This window comes from Argopecten irradians, chromosome 4, assembly GCF_041381155.1.
Source record: "Argopecten irradians isolate NY chromosome 4, Ai_NY, whole genome shotgun sequence".
In the NCBI taxonomy this organism is placed as follows: domain Eukaryota; kingdom Metazoa; phylum Mollusca; class Bivalvia; order Pectinida; family Pectinidae; genus Argopecten; species Argopecten irradians.
Genome location: NC_091137.1, coordinates 11,514,867 through 11,537,933, shown reverse-complemented (window position 1 = coordinate 11,537,933; position 23,067 = coordinate 11,514,867). Strand labels below are relative to the sequence as shown.

Below are 23,067 nucleotides of genomic sequence, written 5' to 3'. Positions count from 1 at the left end.
ATTTTAAGCATAAGGTTTGGTAACATAATACACTAACTATCATTGATTGATTAGTTTAACGTAACAGCCAGGGTCATTTAAGGACGTGCCAGGTTTGTTGGTGAAGGAAAGCTGGAGTACCCGGAGAAAAACCACCGAACAGCGGTCAGTACCTGGCAACTGCCCCACATGGGATTCGAACTCGCGACCCAGAGGTGAAGGGCATGTGGTAATATGTCTGTATATCTTAACCACTCGGCCACTATCAAAATGAAAAACACAAAATAAAAATTTTAATACGAAGGTTCAACTTTAAAGGTTATTCTAATTCGTAATTACTTTTTACAGATTTGAACCAACTTTGCAATGCTCTTTCTGTATCAGCACTCGGGTGACCATCTGGGCCTCTTGTACTTATAATTACATGATCAGTTAGATTTTCATTTCTTGTTTGTGGGAACCCATCTGTAACAAGTATCGTTCTTGCTTGTTCCAGATCCTTTTAATTAAAAGGATTGATTTAGATCTGTGAAAGGAGTTTTTAAATCTTCCATGGAAATTAACCATTGCTAATATCATTAATGAAAATACAAATTCTTCATTATTTTTTTTATTTTTAAAAAAAAGTAAATTAAACAAAGGGATCTTGGCGCCCACCAAAGATTGATCTATGTCCGACAAATGATGAGGGAACTTTTTTCTGCTTTTGAAACTTACTATCAAAATCCAAGATGGTAGTCAGCCATTTTGTTGACAGATAGGTTCCAAAATGTAATGGGCAGAACTAGAGCCCTAGAAGAACCTTCATAAAAATTTGAGAATGTTCTGAGAAATAGCAGTAACAAATTTTTTGAGAATTTCAAAAGGCCCAATGGGCCAAAATAGCCAGGTTAAGGTTTCGGTGCAAGTGTTATAATACAGTTATCCTTCACAACTGACGTTGACTTCTACAATGATTTTGAGTTATAATTGGGTATTGACAATCACTAAAAGGGAGAAACTGTTTAATTTTGAGAAATTCAAGAGGCCCAATGGGATGAAAAATTATGTTCTGTAGACATTGCTATATTTTATAATACTGGTAAATTACAAGGAAACTGATTTAAATCAACAAAATTCCAGAGGTGTGCTTTGCTGTTCTCTCGTCTTGGGCCGCCAACAGCTCTTGTTTCAAGTAAAAAAATAGTTTACAGGTAGAACGTCGTGCAACATATTACTTACAGATCTCCCAGGTCCAAAATAGGATGTTACAGGGATATAATAGAAGACATCTGGATATTATTTCTGAACTATTCAGATGAGATGCAAGCCCTCTAGGTCTTATCAAAAAGAAAGACTTCACAATTACAAATGAAATCAAAATCTTTCTCACAGTTTCAAATCTTTATTTGTATTATTTGCAACCATTGTTGTACAATCTTTAGAGCTTGATAAATATACTTGTTTGATATTTATAGAAAGTAAGTAATACAACCCAAAATAATTTCATAATATAAATCGTCAAATAATTACTTCAGCTAGGCTGTCCTATCAAATATGATAACATAGTTTAGATATACACTGTGTTACTGTTCTCAGACCAATGGTTTAACCATTGTTTACCTTGAAACTCATAAATGCTTTATATTTTCTATATGCTAATGTGTGTTACCTACAAAAACAAATGACAATCAATATTCCAATTACCAGTAATAATATTATTCAATTTTCTGGTCAAATTGGAACCAAAATAGGCCAAAGTCCTTACTTACCAAAGAAAGCTTTGGTGTCATAGTTAATGAAGAATGTGCCAGAAGCTTAATACATAGAGACATAATTTCCAGTACAGGAACTATTAGTTCCTCTTTACCATCTCAGTTTTCGCCAGATTTCTGAAAGCATGTACCTGAGCAGGATCGTGAGTGATCACAAGTGAGATTCTGACATGAAAATTGTGACTTGTATATAATATCAGAGATACTAAATCTCTGATATTATGTACAACTGATATCAGCAAACTAGGCAGTTGTTTCATTTCGCAATTGTCTCTTTTATACCTATTTGTGGGGAAAACTTTTTATGATATTTTGTGAAAATTAACTTAACTGCCATCATAGGTAGATAAAAACCAACTATAGAGTAAGACTTGCATATAAATGATATAATCATGTCACCAGTAGTAGATAACTGCTTACCCTTAAGCATGGATCAACCACAATATAAATACATTGTATACAAATACTCAGTTTTAATCTGCTAAAGTGTTTGACTAACTCAGACAAAGATATTGGTTATCTAAAACCAAATACAAAATGTTAAAAAAACAATTCAACAATTTGGTAGGCTATACAATATATGTACATGGGCAAGGTGTTAGGTCATCGTCATTCTGATCTCTCCGAGCACTGGCGGAGTGAAACAAAGGGAAGGAAGTCTGATAGATAAGAATAGATCAGCACGGGAGACTCGAGGTTCATTGTAATCCACTAAACCTGCCTATATTGTTAGACTTTTTTTCCCTCATATATATTAGACAAAAAAAAAAAAAAAAAAAAAAAACCCAATAAAATACCAACTTTCTTTCGTGGCTACTAAATTTCGGGATTTCAGTTTCAAAACATTAGTTTTCGCAGAATGAAAATATATTTAGAATTCATGTTTGATATATACATGTATTTAGTAATTATTTATTTGTGGAGATAAACTTTCACGAAAATATATTGCACATGAAAGAAAGTTGGTTTACACTATCTTTTTTTAAAATTTTAAAAGAATACGATGATATAACGATATATACATGTAATAATGAAAATCACCAAGACCTAATCTAAAATGCTGACTTGGTTAGTTATTATGCCTTTGGTTTTAAGTGTCCTTTTCATATTATGACATATTTTGATCAATCTAAAGAAGATAATCTTTCTATGCTTATAATTTTAAGTATTCATGCATGATATTACCAGCTACACAATGTAAAATGTAAGCTTAGTAACTGCTACCAAGGACGTATATGAGAAGGATAAGTCATACTGGGCTTGGGGGAAGTACAACACAGGAGCTTTTGTGTTTGTGCACTGACCGTGATGTGCAACGACTGATTTTCCTGATCTGACTGATCTGCCGGCACAACCTTTGATGTAGCTTGCAGGTGCCAGGATTACCGTCTTACTTTCTGAAGCGGGCCGTCATTTCATCAGATGTAATTCTTTTATGAAAATTTAAGACATTTCTTCTAAATTTTCTGTCCTTAAAACACTAAATATACATCACGAAATTTATTGAGCTTTAATTTGTGTTTTTTTTTAAATAATAAAACAAGTATTTGTTGAGAAGAGTGGTTTTTATTTCCGGTTTATTGGCGTCTCCTTTGGTGGTTAGTAGTGTAAAGAGACAGTGACGAATCCTTCTCACTTAAACATCCTTGCTGCTACACACCTGATCACTCAGATAATAATAATCCAACTCCAGTTACACATTGTACACATGCATGTTCTCTATATTTAAAGAACATTAAACACATTAATAAACAATTTATTATTTTCACATATTTTTTGCATTCAAATAATAATTTGAACATATTAATAATCCAACTCCAGTTACACATTGTACGCATGCATGTTCTTTATATTTAAAGAACATAAACACATTATTAACAATTTATCATTTTCACATATTTTTTGCATTCAATTAATAATTTGAACGTATTAAATAATGAACAATGTTCTGTGAATGACAAAAACCAGATATTTGTTTACTCAAATCTGTTGACAACACAATCAATATCTACTGAAAATGGTATATAACTCTTTATGTAGAAGTTATAATAATAAAGAAATGAAAGAAAAATTGTAACAAAGAAATGACAGGAGACAATAAAAGCTATATTAGAATTAAAAAGCTTTAGAATAGGTAATACAGTATGTGTGTTACATGTGTGTTATATATTATGTACATTTCCTAAATATACTGAACCTGCCAGCCTTCATACATACCAATTTTGATTGACATAGTTTTTGACATTTATTACTTATTCCGTCACACTCAAAACATTTACATTTGTCAGCAGTAGATTTTTAACTAGAAAGTCACCAGAGTGGACAACACTTACCCTCCCCCACTCCCCCTGTGTGTGTTTGGTTATAATGAATGTTTCAATATACAAACGGGAGTAATGTATAGAGTGTCCTAATTAGTGGAATGTTTTGGTTGTTCTGAAGAATTTGCTGTCCTCTCATATTATAAGTATGTAAAATCAACCAAGACGGGATATCATATGATGGGATCAGCAGTCTTATTTTATTATATCTGAATATCATTATAAAAGTCCAGTTGTAAACCCTACAAAACAATACTGATTCATAGTTTTTGACAATAAAGAAAAATATTTGACATTTTAAATTTGCAGTAGGCTCTAATACATCAATATAAATACATCACGTTTTGGGAAATGAATTAAAGTGCTTTTTTTTAAAGCATACATATACTGATCCTCAAATGAGACATGCCAGATAATCCTGTTAGTTTAGGCATACATATACTGATCCTCAAATGAGACATGCCAGATAAACCTGTTAGTTTTGGCAGATAACACATTCCATTTAACAGAATCTATGGTTTGCAATAGAGTAGAACATTCCACTTTACATAAGTCGTTTTTGTTCAAATCTAGCACTAAAATGGCACTATATATTTTGTTAAAACATTTAAAATAGGCTAACTTGGTATCACATGATCAAAGATTTGTCAGAAAACAAACCCTCCAGTACAAAAATCTCTATCACCAGTAACTGTCAATGGCTTCTACTGAAGAAGGTGTCCGCTCCAGTTTAAGTAGGTCAGGCAGACAATCTCAATCAAATAGTTTGCTCATTGCACTGCACAGTATTTACACTGCCGCTTGTAGTCAACATGTTGTCACTTCAGACATATTTTACAATGCCAGTTGTCACTTCAGACATATTTTACAATGCCAGTTGTCACTTCAGACATATTTTACACTGCCAGTTGTCACTTTTTCTGTGAAATTGACTTCATGAACTCTGTTATGTTAATATCATTGATATCAGTAATGTCATCAGGATTATAGTCTGTTACTGTTGACAACAAAAGATCCATTTCTTCATCAATTGGCTGTAAATGATTCTGGTTCATGGCAACACTGTAAATAAAATAAACAAATTAACATATTTCAATGAAATAAAAGATTTAAAACCTGCAACTCAACACTAAATACATCACTTATTCTTGGGAATTTACCACATGGTCTTGAAATGTTCTGACCATACAAAAGGAAATAATTAAATGTGCTTTTAATATCACTGACAAACAGTGGTTTTCTTAAAAAAAAACTTTTTTAACATTAATCCATGGAAAGTTTAGGATTTTTATCTTTACAGTTATGGTCAAAGAAGTAATATCAACAGGATTTTCCAGATTATCTTTACAATTAGATATTTATACAAGTAATTGATTGTGTTGACATCCTTTGTACTCTGCTTCCATATATACTGAAAGAAGAATTGTTTGTGTATGTGTCAAAATAAAATAACTAATTTCTTGTAGGTGTTGATACATTTACTGAGAAAATGCTGATCAATGTACAAATTTAAAACACAAATACCAACCTGTTTTCGGGTGGATATGGTGATTCATCAACACAAAGTGATATAACCTGAGGGCAAATTATTTCATTGAACCATTCTCTGTTGGAATATGAGGCCTCTGAGTCCTGTGATTGGACAGATTTAGACCGAATGGACAAACCATTCTCTCTTTTTACAGTATCTGTGATTGGACAGATTGAGACCGAATGGACAAACCATTCTCTTTTGTTACAATATCTGTGATTGGACAGATTGAGACCGAATGGACAAACCATTCTCTCTTGTTACAGTATCTGTGATTGGACAGATTTAGACCGAATGGACAAACCATTCTCTCTTGTTACAGTATCTGTGATTGGACAGATTTAGATCGAATGGACAAACCATTCTCTTTTGTTACAATATCTGTGATTGGAAAGATTGAGACCGAATGGACAAACCATTCTCTTTTGTTACAGTATCTGTGATTGGACAGATTGAGACCAAATGGACAAACCATTCTCTCTTGTTACAGTATCTGTGATTGGACAGATTGAGACCGAATGGACAAACCATTCTCTCTTGTTACAGTATCTGTGATTGGACAGATTGAGACCGAATGGACAAACCATTCTCTCCTGTTACAGTATCTGTGATTGGACAGATTGAGACCAAATGGACAAACCATTCTCTCTTGTTACAGTATCTGTGATTGGACAGATTGAGACCGAATGGACAAACCATTCTCTCTTGTTACAGTATCTGTGATTGGACAGATTGAGACCAAATGGACAAACCATTCTCTCCTGTTACAGTATCTGTGATTGGACAGATTGAGACCGAATGGAGAAACCATTCTCTCTTGTTACAGTATTTGTGATTGGACAGATTGAGACCAAATGGACAAACCATTCTCTCTTGTTACAGTATCTGTGATTGGACAGATTGAGACCAAATGGACAAACCATTCTCTCATAGCACAGTATCTGTGATAGTGATAGAACAGGTCGAGTAAAACTGAATGGATGAACTATTCTCTCTTGGCACAGTATCTGTGATAGTGATAGAACAGTTCAAGTAAGACTGAATGGTGAACCATTCTCTCTTGGTACAGTATCTGCGATAGTGATAGAACAGGTTGAGTAAGACTGAATGAATGAACCATTCTCTCTTGGTACAGTATCTGCCAAACTGAATGGACGAACTATTCTCTCTTGGTACAGTATCTGTGATTGGACAGATTGAGACCAAATGGACAAACCATTCTCTCTTAGCACAGTATCTGTGATAGTGATAGAACAGTTCGAGTAAGACTGAATGGTGAACCATTCTCTCTTGGTACAGTATCTGCGATAGTGATAGAACAGGTTGAGTAAGACTGAATGAATGAACCATTCTCTCTTGGTACAGTATCTGCCATAGTGATAGAACAGGTAGAGTAAAACTGAATGGACGAACTATTCTCCCTTGGTACAGTATCTGTGATTGGACAGATCGAGCAACACTGAATAGATGAACCATACTCTCTCGGTACAGTATCTGCAATTGACAGAATGGATGAAGAGATTTGACACCTAAAACTTCAGAAGTAGCATTAGCTCAGACTGAATCTGCCTTTTCAGGCAAATTACTTTTTATGAACAAATATTCTCATTACGTTGATTCATTTCTGTTCTTAATCTGCGGCGTATTACTCAAATCTTACTTGTTTGAGTCGTAGGTGGGAGAGTCTGGGCCTATGTGTGAACTCTGTGGAGTCTGTGGGTTATTGAAATCCATCGGTGCAGCATTAGCCCTGAGGGAAAAATGTATCGCATGTACAGGTAATAATGATATACACTGAAACCATTAAATACTACACATTATAGATCAGGCATCCTTGTTAAAGTTACAAGAATTTTTCTTAAATCTTTATGTAAAGTGTAAAACCAGAGAATATTTTTTAAGGTTATACCAAACAATACAAATTACACCACACTGAACACAACTCCAACTATAAATCGCAGACGTATCTTGGTGCCAACTAAAGATTGATCTACTATGTCTGACAATCTGGATTCATTATTTCTTTCTTTCAATTAATTAATTTGTGGTGTTTACTTTTTTTGGTACCATTAAGTGCCAACTCAATATTACTCAATATTTCAAGCAATATTCCGCAGTCTCCCAAACACGTACCGCACACAAAGATACACACAACACATGGCATACATGGGAGGCCGTTAGGACATTAATTAATCAAACAAACGAAATTCAAGCAATATGAGCTAACAGATATTGAATACATACATGTACTTTTTACTGTCATTTCCCTAACCATTGACAAAATAAATGATGTAATACCTCGGTATGTTGAGCGACAGATAGATCAATTGGTTGAGTGGTTCTGTCAATCGTCTGGAGAGGCGATAGAATGAGTGGCGGAAATTATGTGACAATGTTCTAGAGTTAGATAGGTAAATGGCTGCGCCTGATAAGAACAAGAGGCCCAGAGGGCCTGTATCGCTCACCTGGTTTGTAATGCCAAGTAATGTTCTGAATACAGATTCATTGTTTCTTTTCTGAAGGAATTTGAATATTTACCTCTAAATTCCCTATTGGGCCCCACCCCTCCTGCCCCTAGGGGGTCAAAGCCAAAATTTATACAAGTTCTGTTCCCCTTCCCCCAAGGATGTGCCTGGCCAAATTTGGTTACAATCCATGCAGAACTCTAGGACAAGTAGCGATTTATAGGATTTACCTCCATTTCCCCTATTGGGCCCCGGCCCTCCTGCCCCGGGGGGGTCAGAGCCGAAATTTATACAAGTTCTGTTCCCCTTCACCAAAGGATGGTTGAGGCCAAATTTGGTTACAATCCATGTAGAACTCTAGGACAAGTAGCGATTTATAGGATTTACCTCTATTTCCCCTATTGGACCCCGCCCCTCCTGCCCCCGGGGGGGGTCAGAGCCAAAATTGTTCCCCTATACAAGTTCTGTTCCCCTTCCCCCAAGGATGTTTCTGGCCAAATTTGGTTACAATCCATGCAGAACTCTAGGACAAGTAGCGATTTATAGAATTTACCTCTATTTCCCCTATTGGGCCCCGCCCCTCCTGCCCCCGAGGGTCAGAGCCAAAATTTATACAAGTCTGGTCCCCTTCCCCCAAGGATGTTTCTGGCCAAATTTGGTTACAATCCATGCAGAACTCTAGGACAAGTAGCGATTTATAGGATTTACCTCCATTTCCCCTATTGGGCCCCGCCCCTCCTGCCCCCGAGGGGTCAGAGCCAAAATTTATACAAGTTCTGTTCCCCTTCCCCCAAGGATGTTTCTGGCCAAATTTGGTTACAATCCATGCAGAAACTCTAGGACAAGTAGCGATTTATAGGATTTACCTCTATTTCCCTATTTGGCCCCGCCCCTCCTGCCCCCGGGGGGTCAGAGCCAAAATTTATACAAGTTCTGTGCCCCTTCCCCCAAGGATGTTTGTGGCCAAATTTGGTTACAATCCATGCAGAACTCTAGGACAAGTAGCGATTTATAGGATTTACCTCCATTTCCCCTATTGGGCCCTGCCCCTCCTGCCCCCGAGGGGTCAGAGCCAAAATTTATACAAGTTCTGTTCCCCTTCCCCTATGGATGTTTGTGGCCAAATTTGGTTACAAGCCATGCAGAACTCTAGGACAAGTAGCGATTTATAGGATTTACCTCTATTTTCCCTATTGGGCCCCGCCCCTCCTGCCCCCGGGGGGTCAGAGCCAAAATTTATACAAGTTCTGTTCCCCTTCCCCCAAGGATGTTTGTGGCCAAATTTGGTTACAATCCATGCAGAACTCTATGACAAGTAGCGATTTAAAGGAAATGTTGACGGACAGACGGACGCCGACGGACGCCGACGGACGACGGACGACGGACGCCGCGCCATGACATAAGCTCACCGGCCCTTCGGGCCAGGTGAGCTAAAAATGTGTGTGGAAGATCTTATGCGACGGACGGTAAACTTTGTCGTGAAATACTTGATTTTCATTGTAAAGGATTATCTTTCCATGAGAATAGTAAAAGAAAATCTGATGTTAAGAGAGCAGGTTGTCACAGGATTATAAAGAATGTGACTGCACAGGGGACATTTGACCCCGTCACCTGTTCATCGGAACCCAAGCAAAACTACTAGAATTCATAACGATAAAAACGTTAGATCTATGAGCGTACGATGTTTGTCCTTAAATGTTTGGAAAAAATCGGCACATTCTGTAAGAAATCCATTAACAGCCAATAAATCTGTTAAGAATTAAAAGTACTTTAGATGGCATCGATAATTAAGAAGTTGATTGATAAAGATACAAACAGAGGTAAACTTACCGTAAGGCGGGCCTCACGGCAGCCATTACATTGTTCTCTAAGTAACATTTGTGACGTGCATTCCCTACCGTCAATTATGCTAGCGATGATGCGAAAAGTTATCCAGTTTATCCCGGCTGAAACACGGACAGCAGCTCATGAAAACCGCGTTATCGCATTTATTGACAGACGTATGAACTTCATTCCACAACAATTGCACTTCTTTGAAGAAACGTCTGGTGTAATAACTACAGGTAGTACACCCTGCAGTTCTATGAATACGGTAATACCCGTTGAGTTCAGTATAGATCTAGTTCTTATGAGTACGGTAATACCCGATGAGTTCAGGATAGATCTATCAACACTTGGGTCACACATATCACACCATATAAGCCACGCCCACCAACCAATCAACTCGCGTCTAGCATTATATTTTACCCCAGTATGCAATAGGTATTGGGTAAGTTGTGCGGCAAGTACATCACTTTCATTGTCAATGGTTAGACCGACACGACAGTAAAGATGCTCAGAATGTAATTAGTAATTTTCATCTTAAAGTAAAACTAAAAGCCCAAACTTTTCAATAGTGGTAATGGTGCAAATAGGTAACTTTTGGAACTGAAGAAAAATACTTATTCGTCTGCTTCTGTTTTTCATTGAGAAAAATACTGTTTGTCACCGGTGGAGCATCTTTAAATAAAGAGTAAGGATTAGAATCATTAGACAAATTTTGCTTAACATGACTAAAAGTACTCACAGACTGTCAGGCAATTTAGCCACCAGGGTACTGGGCACATAGCCATCCTTAACAGCATGGTTTTTTTCTGGAAAAGTAAAAATAGGATTTTAGGATACTGTTTTCATCAGAAAAGATCTGACTTTAAAATACTGCTACTAAAGGTTTGAGATGTAATGCCTCTTAATCTTTCAAAAACTGAAAAGAAAATATCACAATATAACAATAGGTCAATAGGCGACTTTTGTGGTTGGTTTGGCATATCACAGGGATCAGTAATGAATGAGCAAATGTTATAGATTAGAAACACAATGAGTTTTACCCTCTAATATATGAACTCAATACCAGCCCGTGTCATACCTGATACAGCTGTGTAGTACTTTCCAAAGGCCTGTGATTTAGGTATATTTGGAAACAAGGTGACAAGAGCATCCAAGTCCTTGATACGGTCAGATAGACTGCGGATCATAAAGTCCTTGCGGCCGTATGGAGCCAAGTTCCACACTGCTCTTTCTCCTGTTAGGAACAAACTTGGTGCTCAAGACATTGCTTCAATCTTTACAAACCAGTAAAAATTCATCAAAATAGAGAATACAAATGGTGATGGTAAATGAAGTCAGAAGAGGAAGAAAAGAGGGGCAAATAACATATCGAGGATAACAGTGGTTAATAAACAAGAGGCCCAGAGGGCCTGTATCGCTCACCTGGTTTGTAATTCCAAGTAATGTTCTGAATACAGGTTCATTGTTTCTTTTCTGAAGGAATTTTAATATTAACCTCTAAATCCCCTATTGGGCCCCACCCCTCATGCCCCCAGGGGATCAGAGCCAAAATTTATACAAGTTTTGTTCCCCTTCCCCCAAGGATGTTTATGGCCAAATTTGGTCACAATCCAAGCAAAACTCTAGGACAAGTAGCGATTTATAGGATTTACCTCTATTTCCCCTATTGGGCCCCACCCGTTCTGCCCCCGGGGGGCCAGAGCCAAAATTTATACAAGTTATGTTCCCCTTCCAAAAAGGATGTTTGTGGCAAAATTTGGTTACATTCCATGCAGAACTCTATGACTAGTAGCGGTTTAAAGGATTTACCTCTATTTCCCCTATTGGGCGCCCCCCCCCCCTCTCCTGCCCCAGGAGGGTCAGAGCCAAAATTTATATAAGTTCTGTGTTCCTACATCCAAGGATGTTTATGGCCAAATTTGGTTACAATCCATGCAGAACTCTAGGACAAGTACCGATTTATAGAATTTACTTATAATTCCCCTATTGGGCCCCGCCCCTTATGCCCCCCGGGACTAGAGCCAAAATTTATACAAACTCAGTTCTTATTCTCCCAAGAATATTTCTGGCCAAATTTGGTTACATTCCATTCAGAACTCTATGACTAGTAGCGATTTAAAGGATTTACCTCTATTTCCCCTATTGAGCCCCACCCCTCCGGCCCCCGAGGGGCCAGAGCCAAAATTTATACAAGTTCTGTTCCCCTTCCCCCAAGGATGTTTGTAGCCAAATTTGGTTACAATCCATGCAGAACGCTAGGACAAGTAGCGATTTATAGGATTTACCTCTATTTCCCCTATTGGGCCCCGCCCCTCCTGCCCCCGGGGGACCAGAGCCAAAATTTATACAAGTTCTGTTCCCCCTCCCTCCCCCAAGGATGCTTGTGGCCAAATTTGGTTACAATCCATGCAGAACTCTATGACTAGTAGCGATTTAAAGGATTTACCTCTATTTCCCCTATTGAGCCCCACCCCTCCGGCCCCCGAGGGGCCAGAGCCAAAATTTATACAAGTTCTGTTCCCCTTCCCCCAAGGATGTTTGTAGCCAAATTTGGTTACAATCCATGCAGAACGCTAGGACAAGTAGCGATTTATAGGATTTACCTCTATTTCCCCTATTGGGCCCCGCCCCTCCTGCCCCCGCGGGGTAAGAGCCAAAATTTATACAAGTACTGTTCCCCTTCCCCCAAGGATGTTTGCAGCCAAATTTGGTTACAATCCATGCAGAACGCTAGGACAAGTAGCCATTTATAGTATTTACCTATATTTCCCCTATTGGGCCCCGCCCCTCCTGCCCCCTGGGGACCAGAGTCAAAATTTACACAAGTTCTGTTCCCCTTCCCCCAAGGATGTTTGTGGCAGAATTTGGTTACAATCCATGCAGAACGCTAGGACAAGTAGCGATTTATAGGATTTACCTCTATTTCCCCTATTGGGCCCCGCCCCTCCTGCCCCCGCGGGGTAAGAGCCAAAATTTATACAAGTTCTGTTCCCCTTCCCCCAAGGATGTTTGTAGCCAAATTTGGTTACAATCCATGCAGAACGCTGGGACAAGTAGCCATTTATAGGATTTACCTCTATTTCCCCTATTGGGCCCCGCCCCTCCTGCCCCCTGGGGACCAGAGTCAAAATTTACACAAGTTCTGTTCCCCTTCCCCTAAGGATGTTTGTGGCAGAATTTGGTTACAATTCATGTAGAACTCTATTACAAGTAGCGATTTAAAGGATTTACCTCTATTTCCCCAATTGGGCCCCGCCCCTCCTGCCCCCGTGGGACCAGAGCCAAAATTTATACAAGTTCTGTTCCCCTTCCCCAAAGGATGTTTGTGGCCAAATTTGGTTACATTCCATTCAGAACTCTATGACAAGTAGCGATTTAAAGGATTTACCTCTATTTCCGCTATTGGGCCCCGCCCCTCCTGCCCCCGGGGGGTCAGAGCCAAAATTTATACAAGTTCTGTTCCCCTTCCCCCAAGGATGTTTGTGGCCAAATTTGGTTACATTCCATTCAGAACTCTATGACTAGTAGCGATTTAAAGGATTTACCTCTATTTCCCCTATTGGGCCCCGCCCCTCCTGCCCCCGGGGGACCAGAGCCAAAATTTATAAAAGTTCTGTTCCCCTTCCCCAAAGGATGTTTGTGGCCAAATTTGGTTACATTCCATTCAGAGCTCTATGACAAGAAGCGATTTAAAGGATTTACCTCTATTACCCCTATTGGGCCCCGCCCCTCCTGCCCCCGGGGGGTCAAAGCCAAAATTTATACAATTTCTGTTCCCCTTCCCCCAAGGATGTTTATGGCCAAATTTAGTTACATTCCATTCAGAACTCTACGACAAGTAGCGATTTAAAGGATTTACCTCTATTTCCCCTATTGGGCCCCGCCCCTCCTGCCCCCGGGGGATCAGAGCCAAAATTTATACAAGTTCTGTTCCCCTTCCCCCAAGGATGTTTGTGGCCAAATTTGGTTACAATCCATGCAGAACTCTAGGACAAGTAGCCATTTATAGTATTTACCTATATTTCCCCTATTGGGCCCCGCCCCTCCTGCCCCCTGGGGACCAGAGTCAAAATTTACACAAGTTCTGTTCCCCTTCCCCTAAGGATGTTTGTGGCAGAATTTGGTTACAATCCATGCAGAACGCTAGGACAAGTAGCGATTTATAGGATTTACCTCTATTTCCCCTATTGGGCCCCGCCCCTCCTGCCCCCGGGGGGTCAGAGCCAAAATTTATACAAGTTCTGTTCCCCTTCCCCCAAGGATGTTTGTGGCAGAATTTGGTTACAATCCATGCAGAACTCTAGGACAAGTAGCGATTTAAAGGATTTACCTCTATTTCCCCTATTGGGCCCCGCCCCTCCTGCCCCCCTGGGGGTCAGAGCCAAAATTTATACAAGTTCTGTTCCCCTTCCCCCAAGGATGTTTCTGGCCAAATTTGGTTACAATCCATGCAGAACTCTAGGACAAGTAGCGATTTATAGGATTTACCTCTATTTCCCCTATTGGGCCCCGCCCCTCCTGCCCCCAGGGGGCCAGAGCCAAAATTTATACAAGTTCTGTTCCCCTTCCCCCAAGGATGTTTGTGGCCAAATTTGGTTACAATCCATGCAGAACTCTAGGACAAGTAGCGATTTATAGGATTTACCTCTATTTCCCCTATTGGGCCCCGCCCCTCCTGCCCCCGGGGGGTCAGAGCCAAAATTTATACAAGTTCTGTTCCCCTTCCCCCAAGGATGTTTGTGGCCAAATTTGGTTACAATCCATCCAGAACTCTATGACCAGTAGCGATTTAAAGGAAATGTTGACGGACGGACGACGGACGGACGGACAACGGACGCCGCGCCATGACACAAGCTCACCGGCCCTTCGGGCCAGGTGAGCTAAAAAGGGAGATTTACAATGTATAAGATATGAAATCACATATAGGAGGCAAATAAGACATTATGATCTCATAAAAAAGTAAATATAGAATCTTGCATGCGTGTTCATATAATATGAGATTTTATGAAATGAGTCTTAAGTTTTTATTTTTCGAGCCTTGGCAAGCAAAAAATAAAACTTGGAAATAAACACAAATTTAAGATACTATTTACATAACTACAAAAAACCTACATAACAAATAATTTCAAATCAAAAGGTATTCTGAAAATGTTTCCTGACATCATTTATTTGTTTCTGTCTGACATCACAATGAATTTCCAGCCAATGAAAATTGCTTCAGGCCATATTACACTAGTGACATATGCAAAAATATTACACGGACGAAATCACTAGATATATAATAAAGAATAGTTATAATGATGTAGCTGGATTGGACTGGGTCGATCATCGGTGACCAGGTAGCTCAGTCAGTAGAGCACTCGGCTAGTGTTTGGAGGGTCCTGGGTTTGAATCCCAGTCTGGCCACTACAATTTCTCCTCTCCTGTTACAAAATTGGCACCCAACTAATCAACCCACGGTGGTGGTGTTTGGAAGGGTCTCGTATGTCTTCAAGGGCGAAGACTTCGAGAAAGGAGGGAGGAATGTAGCGGGATTGGACTGGGTCGATCATTGGTGACCAGGTAGCTCAGTCGGTAGAGCACTCAGCTAATGTTCTGAGGGTCCCGGGTTCGAATCCTGGTCTGGCCGCTACATTTTCTCCTTTCCTGTTATAATGAAAGGATCAAAGAAAAGAGACAAGAATCATTGAGACACAAAATTAAAAAGATGAGCATATGAAGAGGAATCAGATGAAGAAGGAAAGAAAGAAAAGAGGAATGATACATGTATGTGTACCTGGTTTGGAGGGGTCGTCAGCTACCCAGGCTATTGTGATTCCACCAGTCTCTGAGTCACTGAACCGTAACAGAAACGTTCCATTTGGTTTGGTCAGTAACCATTCCTGTGCAGAGTTCTTGCTGACAAATCCTAATACTGACCTGTTTCAGACAAACAAACCGCTATTTCTTCTTTTACATTAAAGAGTCATTCCAATGTTATTTTATGAATTATTATTTGTGTGACCATTAATCCCAATATGAAGCAACCTTAATTAAATGCACAACATACTTTTATGTGTATATCTTAAGTATAGTGTCTCCTTGTGATAGTGTATATCTATTGTATCATACCAAGGAAGAAGGAATTCAATCAAACTAAAATTAAGACTTGTAATTCCTCTTCATTATGATGCTCTTCGATACAATCCAACACAAGATTTAACAACTGTTTGGGCCCACCTCAGCATGACTCTTATGGTAAGCCAATTAGTGTCGCCTATGAAATCTGTGGTATTGTTGATTCTCTCGTAAGTATTAAAAGCTAATATAATGTCCAAAGATGTTGGATTTAAGGCCAGGGGTTGTTAGATCTGGTATATTGTAGAGCATTATAGTGGAGCAGAACTTCAAGTCTAATTCTAATCAGATAAGAAGAAACATGGATAAAACTCCCTTACCCTAACCATAATGGAGTAAGAGCTTACCCATCCATCCAAGGCTGTTTGAGGTGATCTTCTGTCAGTTTCATGACATTATAGAACCATTCCCAGAAGGTGAAGTTCCGAGCTGACAGGGCATCCTACAAATACAGAACGAACCAGAAAAGCTATTGGTAAGCAAAACAGTTGCACATGTCTTATTAGTAACAGTCATCAGAGTTACAAATTATTATTTTTAGCAGATCTATTCCACAATATTTCACCAGAAGATGCTACAGGTCAAATAAAGGTTATCTGTTAGTGATTATAAGTAAACTTGCAGCTCTTGATTTGATTGTCTGATATGAGGCCTCTGAGTCCTGTGGTTATTAGGATGTTTTATGTCTGATATCAGACCTCTGAGTCCTGTGGTTATTGGGATGTTTTACGTCTGATATCAGGCCTCTGAGTCCTGTGCTTATTTGGATGTTTTATGTATTTGGATGTTTTATGTCTGATATGAGACATTTGAGTCCTGTGGTTATTGAGATGTTTTATGTCTTATATGAGACATTTGAGTCCTGTGGTTATTGAGATGTTTTATGTCTGATATGAGACATTTGAGTCCTGTGGTTATTGAGATGTTTTATGTCTGATATCAGGCCTCTGAGTCCTGTGGTTATTGAGCATTACACTACCACAGCCATACCAATTCATCAAGTATCAAGCTAAGGGTAGATGTTTTATGTCTGATATTGAGGCATTACACTGACCTGTGGTTATTGAGCATTACACTACCACAGCCATACCAATTCATCAAGTATCAAGCTAAGGGTAGATTACAGAAAACTAACCTTGTTATACATTGACCATGTTAAGGGGTTTTGTGAGAAATCTTACCTTGTTAAACATTGACCATGTTATGGGGTTTTGTGAGAAATCTTACCTTGTTAAACATTGACCATGTTATGGGGTTTTGTGAGAAATCTTACCTTGTTAAACATTGACCATGTTATGGGGTTTTGTGAGAAATCTTACCTTGTTAAACATTGACCATGTTATGGGGTTTTGTGAGAAATCTTACCTTGTTAAACATTGACCATGTTAAGGGGTTTTGTGAGAAATCTTACCTTGTTAAACATTGACCATGTTATGGGGTTTTGTGAGAAATCTTACCTTGTTAAACATTGACCATGTTATGGGGTTTTGTGAGAAATCTTGCCTTGTTAGAAATTATGGGTTTTGTGAGAAATCTTACCTTGTTAAACATTGACCATGTTAAGGGGTTTTTGTGAGAAATCTTACCTTGTTAAACATTGACCATGTTATTCCGGAGTTTTGATGGGGTTTTGTGAGAAATCTTACCTTTGTTAAACATTGACCATGTTATGGGGTTTTGTGAGAAATCTTACCTTGTTAAACATTGACCATGTTATGGGGTTTTGTGAGAAATCTTACCTTGTTAAACATTGACCATATTATGGGGTTTTATGAGAAATCTTACCTTGTTAAACATTGACCATATTATGGGGTTTTATGAGAAATCTTACCTTGTTAAACATTGACCATATTATGGGGTTTTGTGAGAAATCTTACCTTGTTAAACATTGACCATATTATGGGGTTTTGTGAGAAATCTTACCTTGTTAAACATTGACCATGTTATGGGGTTTTATGAGAAATCTTACCTTGTTAAACATTGACCATATTATGGGGTTTTATGAGAAATCTTACCTTGTTAAACATTGACCATATTATGGGGTTTTATGAGAAATCTTGCCTTGTTAAACATTGACCATGTTATGGGGTTTTGTGAGAAATCTTGCCTGGTTAAACATTGACCATATTATGGGGTTTTGTGAGAAATCTTACCTTGTTAAACATTGACCATGTTATGGGGTTTTGTGAGAAATCTTACCTTGTTAAACATTGACCATGTTATGGGGTTTTGTGAGAAATCTTACCTTGTTAAACATTGACCATATTATGGGGTTTTATGAGAAATCTTACCTTGTTAAACATTGACCATATTATGGGGTTTATGAGAAATCTTACCTGTTAAACATTGACCATGTTATGGGTTTTATGAGAAATCTTACCTTGTTAAACATTGACCATATTATGGGGTTTTGTGAGAAATCTTACCTTGTTAAACATTGACCATATTATGGGGTTTTATGAGAAATCTTACCTTGTTAAACATTGACCATGTTATGGGTTTTGTGAGAAATCTTGCCTGGTTAAACATTGACCATATTATGGGGTTTTGTGAGAAATCTTACCTTGTTAAACATTGACCATATTATGGGGTTTTGTGAGAAATCTTACCTTGTTAAACATTGACCATGTTAAGGGGTTTTGTGAGAAATCTTACCTTGTTAAACATTGACCATGTTATGGGGTTTTGTGAGAAATCTTACCTTGTTAAACATTGACCATGTTATGGGGTTTTGTGAGAAATCTTACCTTGTTAAACATTGACCATGTTATGGGGTTTTGTGAGAAATCTTACCTTGTTAAACATTGACCATGTTATGGGTTTTTGTGAGAAATCTTCACCAGGTTTGATCTGTCCTCCTGTTAATATCAATTAACATACACAATATAAAACACATGGAATCGACTTCAGCAAGTTAACACAACAGATAATAGCCAATCACTAAGTTTGTTGATGTGTCACAATGATATGCCATAATCTTATCAGAAAATATCACCACACCAATATACATAGTAAATTAAATTTACTGATTACCAGCTTCATATAACTTCAGCTGAACTGCATTATCCCAACCTCATACGCTAACTCAAAGACCCTGCATCTATCAAAGTATTTGTTGGTGTCAACTAAAATGTTTACATGATATTCCTGTGAACCTCACTCTAATACTCCGATATCTCCAATGTGTTACCCTGTTGACTTCTAGTTATTAAGGTTTGATGGTGTATCTACCAGAGAATGAAGACATGCTTTATTGTCATTACTAGCTTTACTATGTAACACCAGACACACTGACTTGATCCCATACCGGCTCATTACAGGGATTGTAGAATCAAACCAAAAATAGATTTCTGGAAATCCCTCTTTTCATAGAAAGGTGATTGTTTCAGGGCTTACTGATTGAGATTTCCACGTGAATCAGTTTCAAATGTTTAATGTGTGTGTTGGACAATACATGTAGATGTAAAATATATAAAGAAATTTTGAAATTATTTTAAGGTTGTTTCTGTCAGAGGAGATAATCAAGATAGCAATTTTATGAAAATTTTGGTCAATTTTTAGTGCGGAAAAACAAGATGGAACCCTCCACCTAAAAGTTTAGCAAGATAGTACTTGTTTAATATTTTTTATTCACAGTTGTGTAAGATGACCTTCTTCGAATTTAGTGATAAATGACTGGACTTAAAAACTTCACTAAACCTGGCAAATGTTAACATTGTCGTCTATAGAAAATCATTTGGTTCAGTGGTCTCTATAGGTAGGATTTCTATACTTAACCTACCAAATGCTTTGTTAGCTAGGTAGGACAGGTTATCAGCTGTCAGTCCACGACCAGTCGCGGCCTGGAATTTAGCGTTAAGGAGTTCACCCATTTGACACCATGGCACAGTATCTGGCACTGTAAAGGGGGTTCGGCCCTGAAACATCAAACTCACAATTGTAACAAGAGGCCCATGGGCCTTAACGGTCATCTGACTCAAGGCACAAAATAACAAAGTCACAGTATAAAGTATTGGTTAACGATTAATATAAACAATACAAGGAACTCCTTAGTTGAATATGTAAGTTTCTGAAATAGGTAAATGTCATTTGTTGAACAAACTTGGTAGCCCTTCATCCATATATGGTTGTAACCCATTCAAGGATTAATATAAGGAGGAGTCAGATTTTAAAGCCAAATTTCAGCAAAGCTCCCATTTTGGACCTCCATCGTACTATCCTCATTGGTCTTTGCTCGGTCCTTTATAAAATATAATTGTCCTCACTTAAAGTTCCCCCTTCTGAATCAATTAAAACCCCTATAGAGCAATTTTCATTGAGATCGGAGACTGAACGCGAAAACAGGAAGTGGGCCAGCGGCCATCTTGGAATACCAAAATCTTTACGAAAATGTTTGCTTGTTGTTCAGCCTCAATTAAAACCTGTAAAGACCAATTTACATTGAGATCGGAGACTGAAACCTTAAAACAGGAAGTGGGCCAGCGGCCATCTTGGAATACCAAAACCTTTATAAAAATGTTTGCATGTTGTTCGGCATCATTTAAAACCCCTATAGACCAATTTTCATTGAGATCGGAGACTGAAACCTGAAAAAAAACCAGTAAGTGGGCCAGCTAAAATTAGCCCTTTTGGGGCTCCACCCCTCAGCCCCTAGGGGTCGGACCAGGCTCATTTATATAAAATGTTATTGTCCTTCCCCAATGATATTTCACACCAAATATAGATGTAATTCATCCAAGGATGAAGGAGGAGTAGGACTTTAAAACTAAATTAAAGAAAATTTCCCCATTTGGGGCCCCACCCCTCAGCCCCTTAGGGCCTAGGGGTCGGACCAGGGTCATTTATATAAAATGTTATTGTCCTTCCCCAATGATATTTCACACCAAATATAGATGTAATTCATCCAAGGATGAAGGAGGAGTAGGATTTTAAAGCTAAATTTAAGAAAATTTCCCCATTTGGGGCCCCACCCCTCAGCCCCTTAGGGTCGGACCAGGCTCATTTATATAAAATATGATTGTCCTTCCCAAATGATGTTTAAAACCAAATATAGATGAAATCCATCAAAGGATGAAGGAGGAGTAGGATTTTAAAACTAAATTAAAGAAAATTTGCACTTTTGGGGCCCTACCCCTCTGACCCTAGGGGTCGGACCAGGGTCATTTACATAAAATATTATTGTCCTTCCCCAATGATGTTTCACACCAAATATGGATGAAATTCATCCAAGGATGAAGGAGGAAGGAGGAGTAGGATTTTAAAGCTAAAATTAAGAAAATTTGCCCTTTTGGGGCCCCACCCCTCAGCCCCTAGGGGTTGGACCAGGGTCATTTATATAAAATATTATTGTCCTTCCCCAATGATGTTTCACACCAAATATGGATGAAATTCATCCAAGGATGAAGGAGGAGTAGGATTTTAAAGCTAAAATTAAGAAAATTTGCCCTTTTGGGGCCTCACCCCTCAGCCCCTAGGGGTTGGACCAGGCTCATTTATATAAAATATGATTGCCCTTCCCCAATAATGTTTCTCACCAAATATGGATGAAATCCATTCAAGGATGAAGGAGGAGTAGGATTTTAAATCTAAAATTAAGAAAATTTGCCCTTTTGGGGCCCCGCCCCTCTGACCCTAGGGGTCGGACCAAGCTCATTTATATAAAATATGATTGTCCTTCCCTAATGAAGTTTCACACCAAACATGGATGAAATCAACCTAAGGATGAAGGAGGAGTAGGATTTTAAAGCTTAAATTAAGAAAATTTGCCCTTTTGGGGCCCCACCCCTCAGCCCCTAGGGGTCGGACCAGGCTCATTTATATCAAGTATGATTGTCCTTCCCCAATGATGTTTCAAACCAAATATGGATGAAATCCATCCAAGGATGAAGAAGGAGTAGGCTTTTGTATAAATAGTCTTACGCACGGCAGATGGCGCACGGCGGACGGCGCACGGCACACGGCGGACGACGACGGACAAAACACGATGACAATAGGTCATCCTGACCTTCGGTCAGATGACCTAAAAAGGTTATATAATCATATGAAAGATTTAGGTACGCTGATGTAAAATATTCCTTCTGACCTCTCCAGTAATTACTGCCTTTCCTAGAGATGTACTGAGGTGCTAACCTGTGATCTGCAGTATCTAATATGCTTTGATACAGTCTAATCTTTTTTAGTTAAAGAGATTTTCAAGACTAAACAGTCACTCATGGCCTATCATAATTGTATTATATCTCATCATATTATATTCATCTTTATTATCTCTATGCAATACCTTTGAATGAAACAGTTATTGATTCCTTTATCTAATTCTCAAGTAAATAACCCAAAGATTATGAATAATATTATCCCTAACAGAACTCACCGGCTCAGCAAACTGGTTGTCCCACAGAGCAGTCGCTGTGGCATTACATTCCTGGTTACCATGGACAGTCACAACAACAGGTAACGACAAGGTCTGGAATAAAGTCAGTGATCTTCTATTACTTATATAATAGAGATACCTGATTACATGTAGAGTTAAGTTAGCCATCTTAATCAATGCAAAATTTGAGTACCAAATTTACCCTAAGATAAATCCTTACTTGATAAAACTGTGTTTATCCTTAGAAAAGCCACATTACCTATTGTTCCAGTAAAAAGTTCTAACTTTCTTGAACTACCCCTTTTGCCCTGAATAAAAGCATAATTATTTCAATTGTCTCAATGTAAAATAATGGTGTAAATGTTGATTCATATAATACATACCCAAACTTGAAACATGAGCTCTCCACTACCAATCTGAAAGTCTGATTGGAATAGCACACAGAACTTCTCCTCCGTCACAGCCTGTGGAGGTCAGAGGTCATAGGTTTGCAAAGGTTCATAGGCAACACAACTTGCAGGCCAACTCAAGTTCAAAGTTCAGATATACATCACTACTCAGAGATAAAAACTATTCAAAGATCAAATAAAGGTCAGAGATAAATATTAAGTACATAATGTCCTATAATAAAACATACCTCAGATCCCTTCTTGTCTGCTCGTTTGATCTTCTTCAGTGACTGCAAACACACAACACAAAGTTTTAA

At 38.5% G+C, this 23,067-nt stretch overlaps 1 protein-coding gene across 1 annotated transcript in view; it reads right to left on the bottom strand.

Moving 5' to 3' along the window:
* Window positions 1–1,343: 1,343 nt before the first annotated feature.
* LOC138320604 (signal transducer and activator of transcription 5A-like) overlaps window positions 1,344–23,067 on the bottom strand; it is a 41,280-nt gene continuing 19,556 nt past the window's right edge. The window contains exons 12-22 of the mRNA XM_069263699.1: window positions 22,999–23,040; window positions 22,745–22,825; window positions 22,362–22,454; window positions 19,776–19,911; window positions 18,788–18,852; window positions 16,342–16,436; window positions 15,654–15,796; window positions 10,956–11,111; window positions 10,617–10,683; window positions 7,246–7,335; window positions 1,344–5,116 (exon numbers count right to left, since the gene is read on the bottom strand). Of these exons, the coding sequence (XP_069119800.1) occupies window positions 4,966–5,116; window positions 7,246–7,335; window positions 10,617–10,683; window positions 10,956–11,111; window positions 15,654–15,796; window positions 16,342–16,436; window positions 18,788–18,852; window positions 19,776–19,911; window positions 22,362–22,454; window positions 22,745–22,825; window positions 22,999–23,040 (1,119 nt within the window). The 3' untranslated portion in view covers window positions 1,344–4,965. The remainder of the gene's footprint in view (window positions 5,117–7,245; window positions 7,336–10,616; window positions 10,684–10,955; window positions 11,112–15,653; window positions 15,797–16,341; window positions 16,437–18,787; window positions 18,853–19,775; window positions 19,912–22,361; window positions 22,455–22,744; window positions 22,826–22,998; window positions 23,041–23,067) is intronic.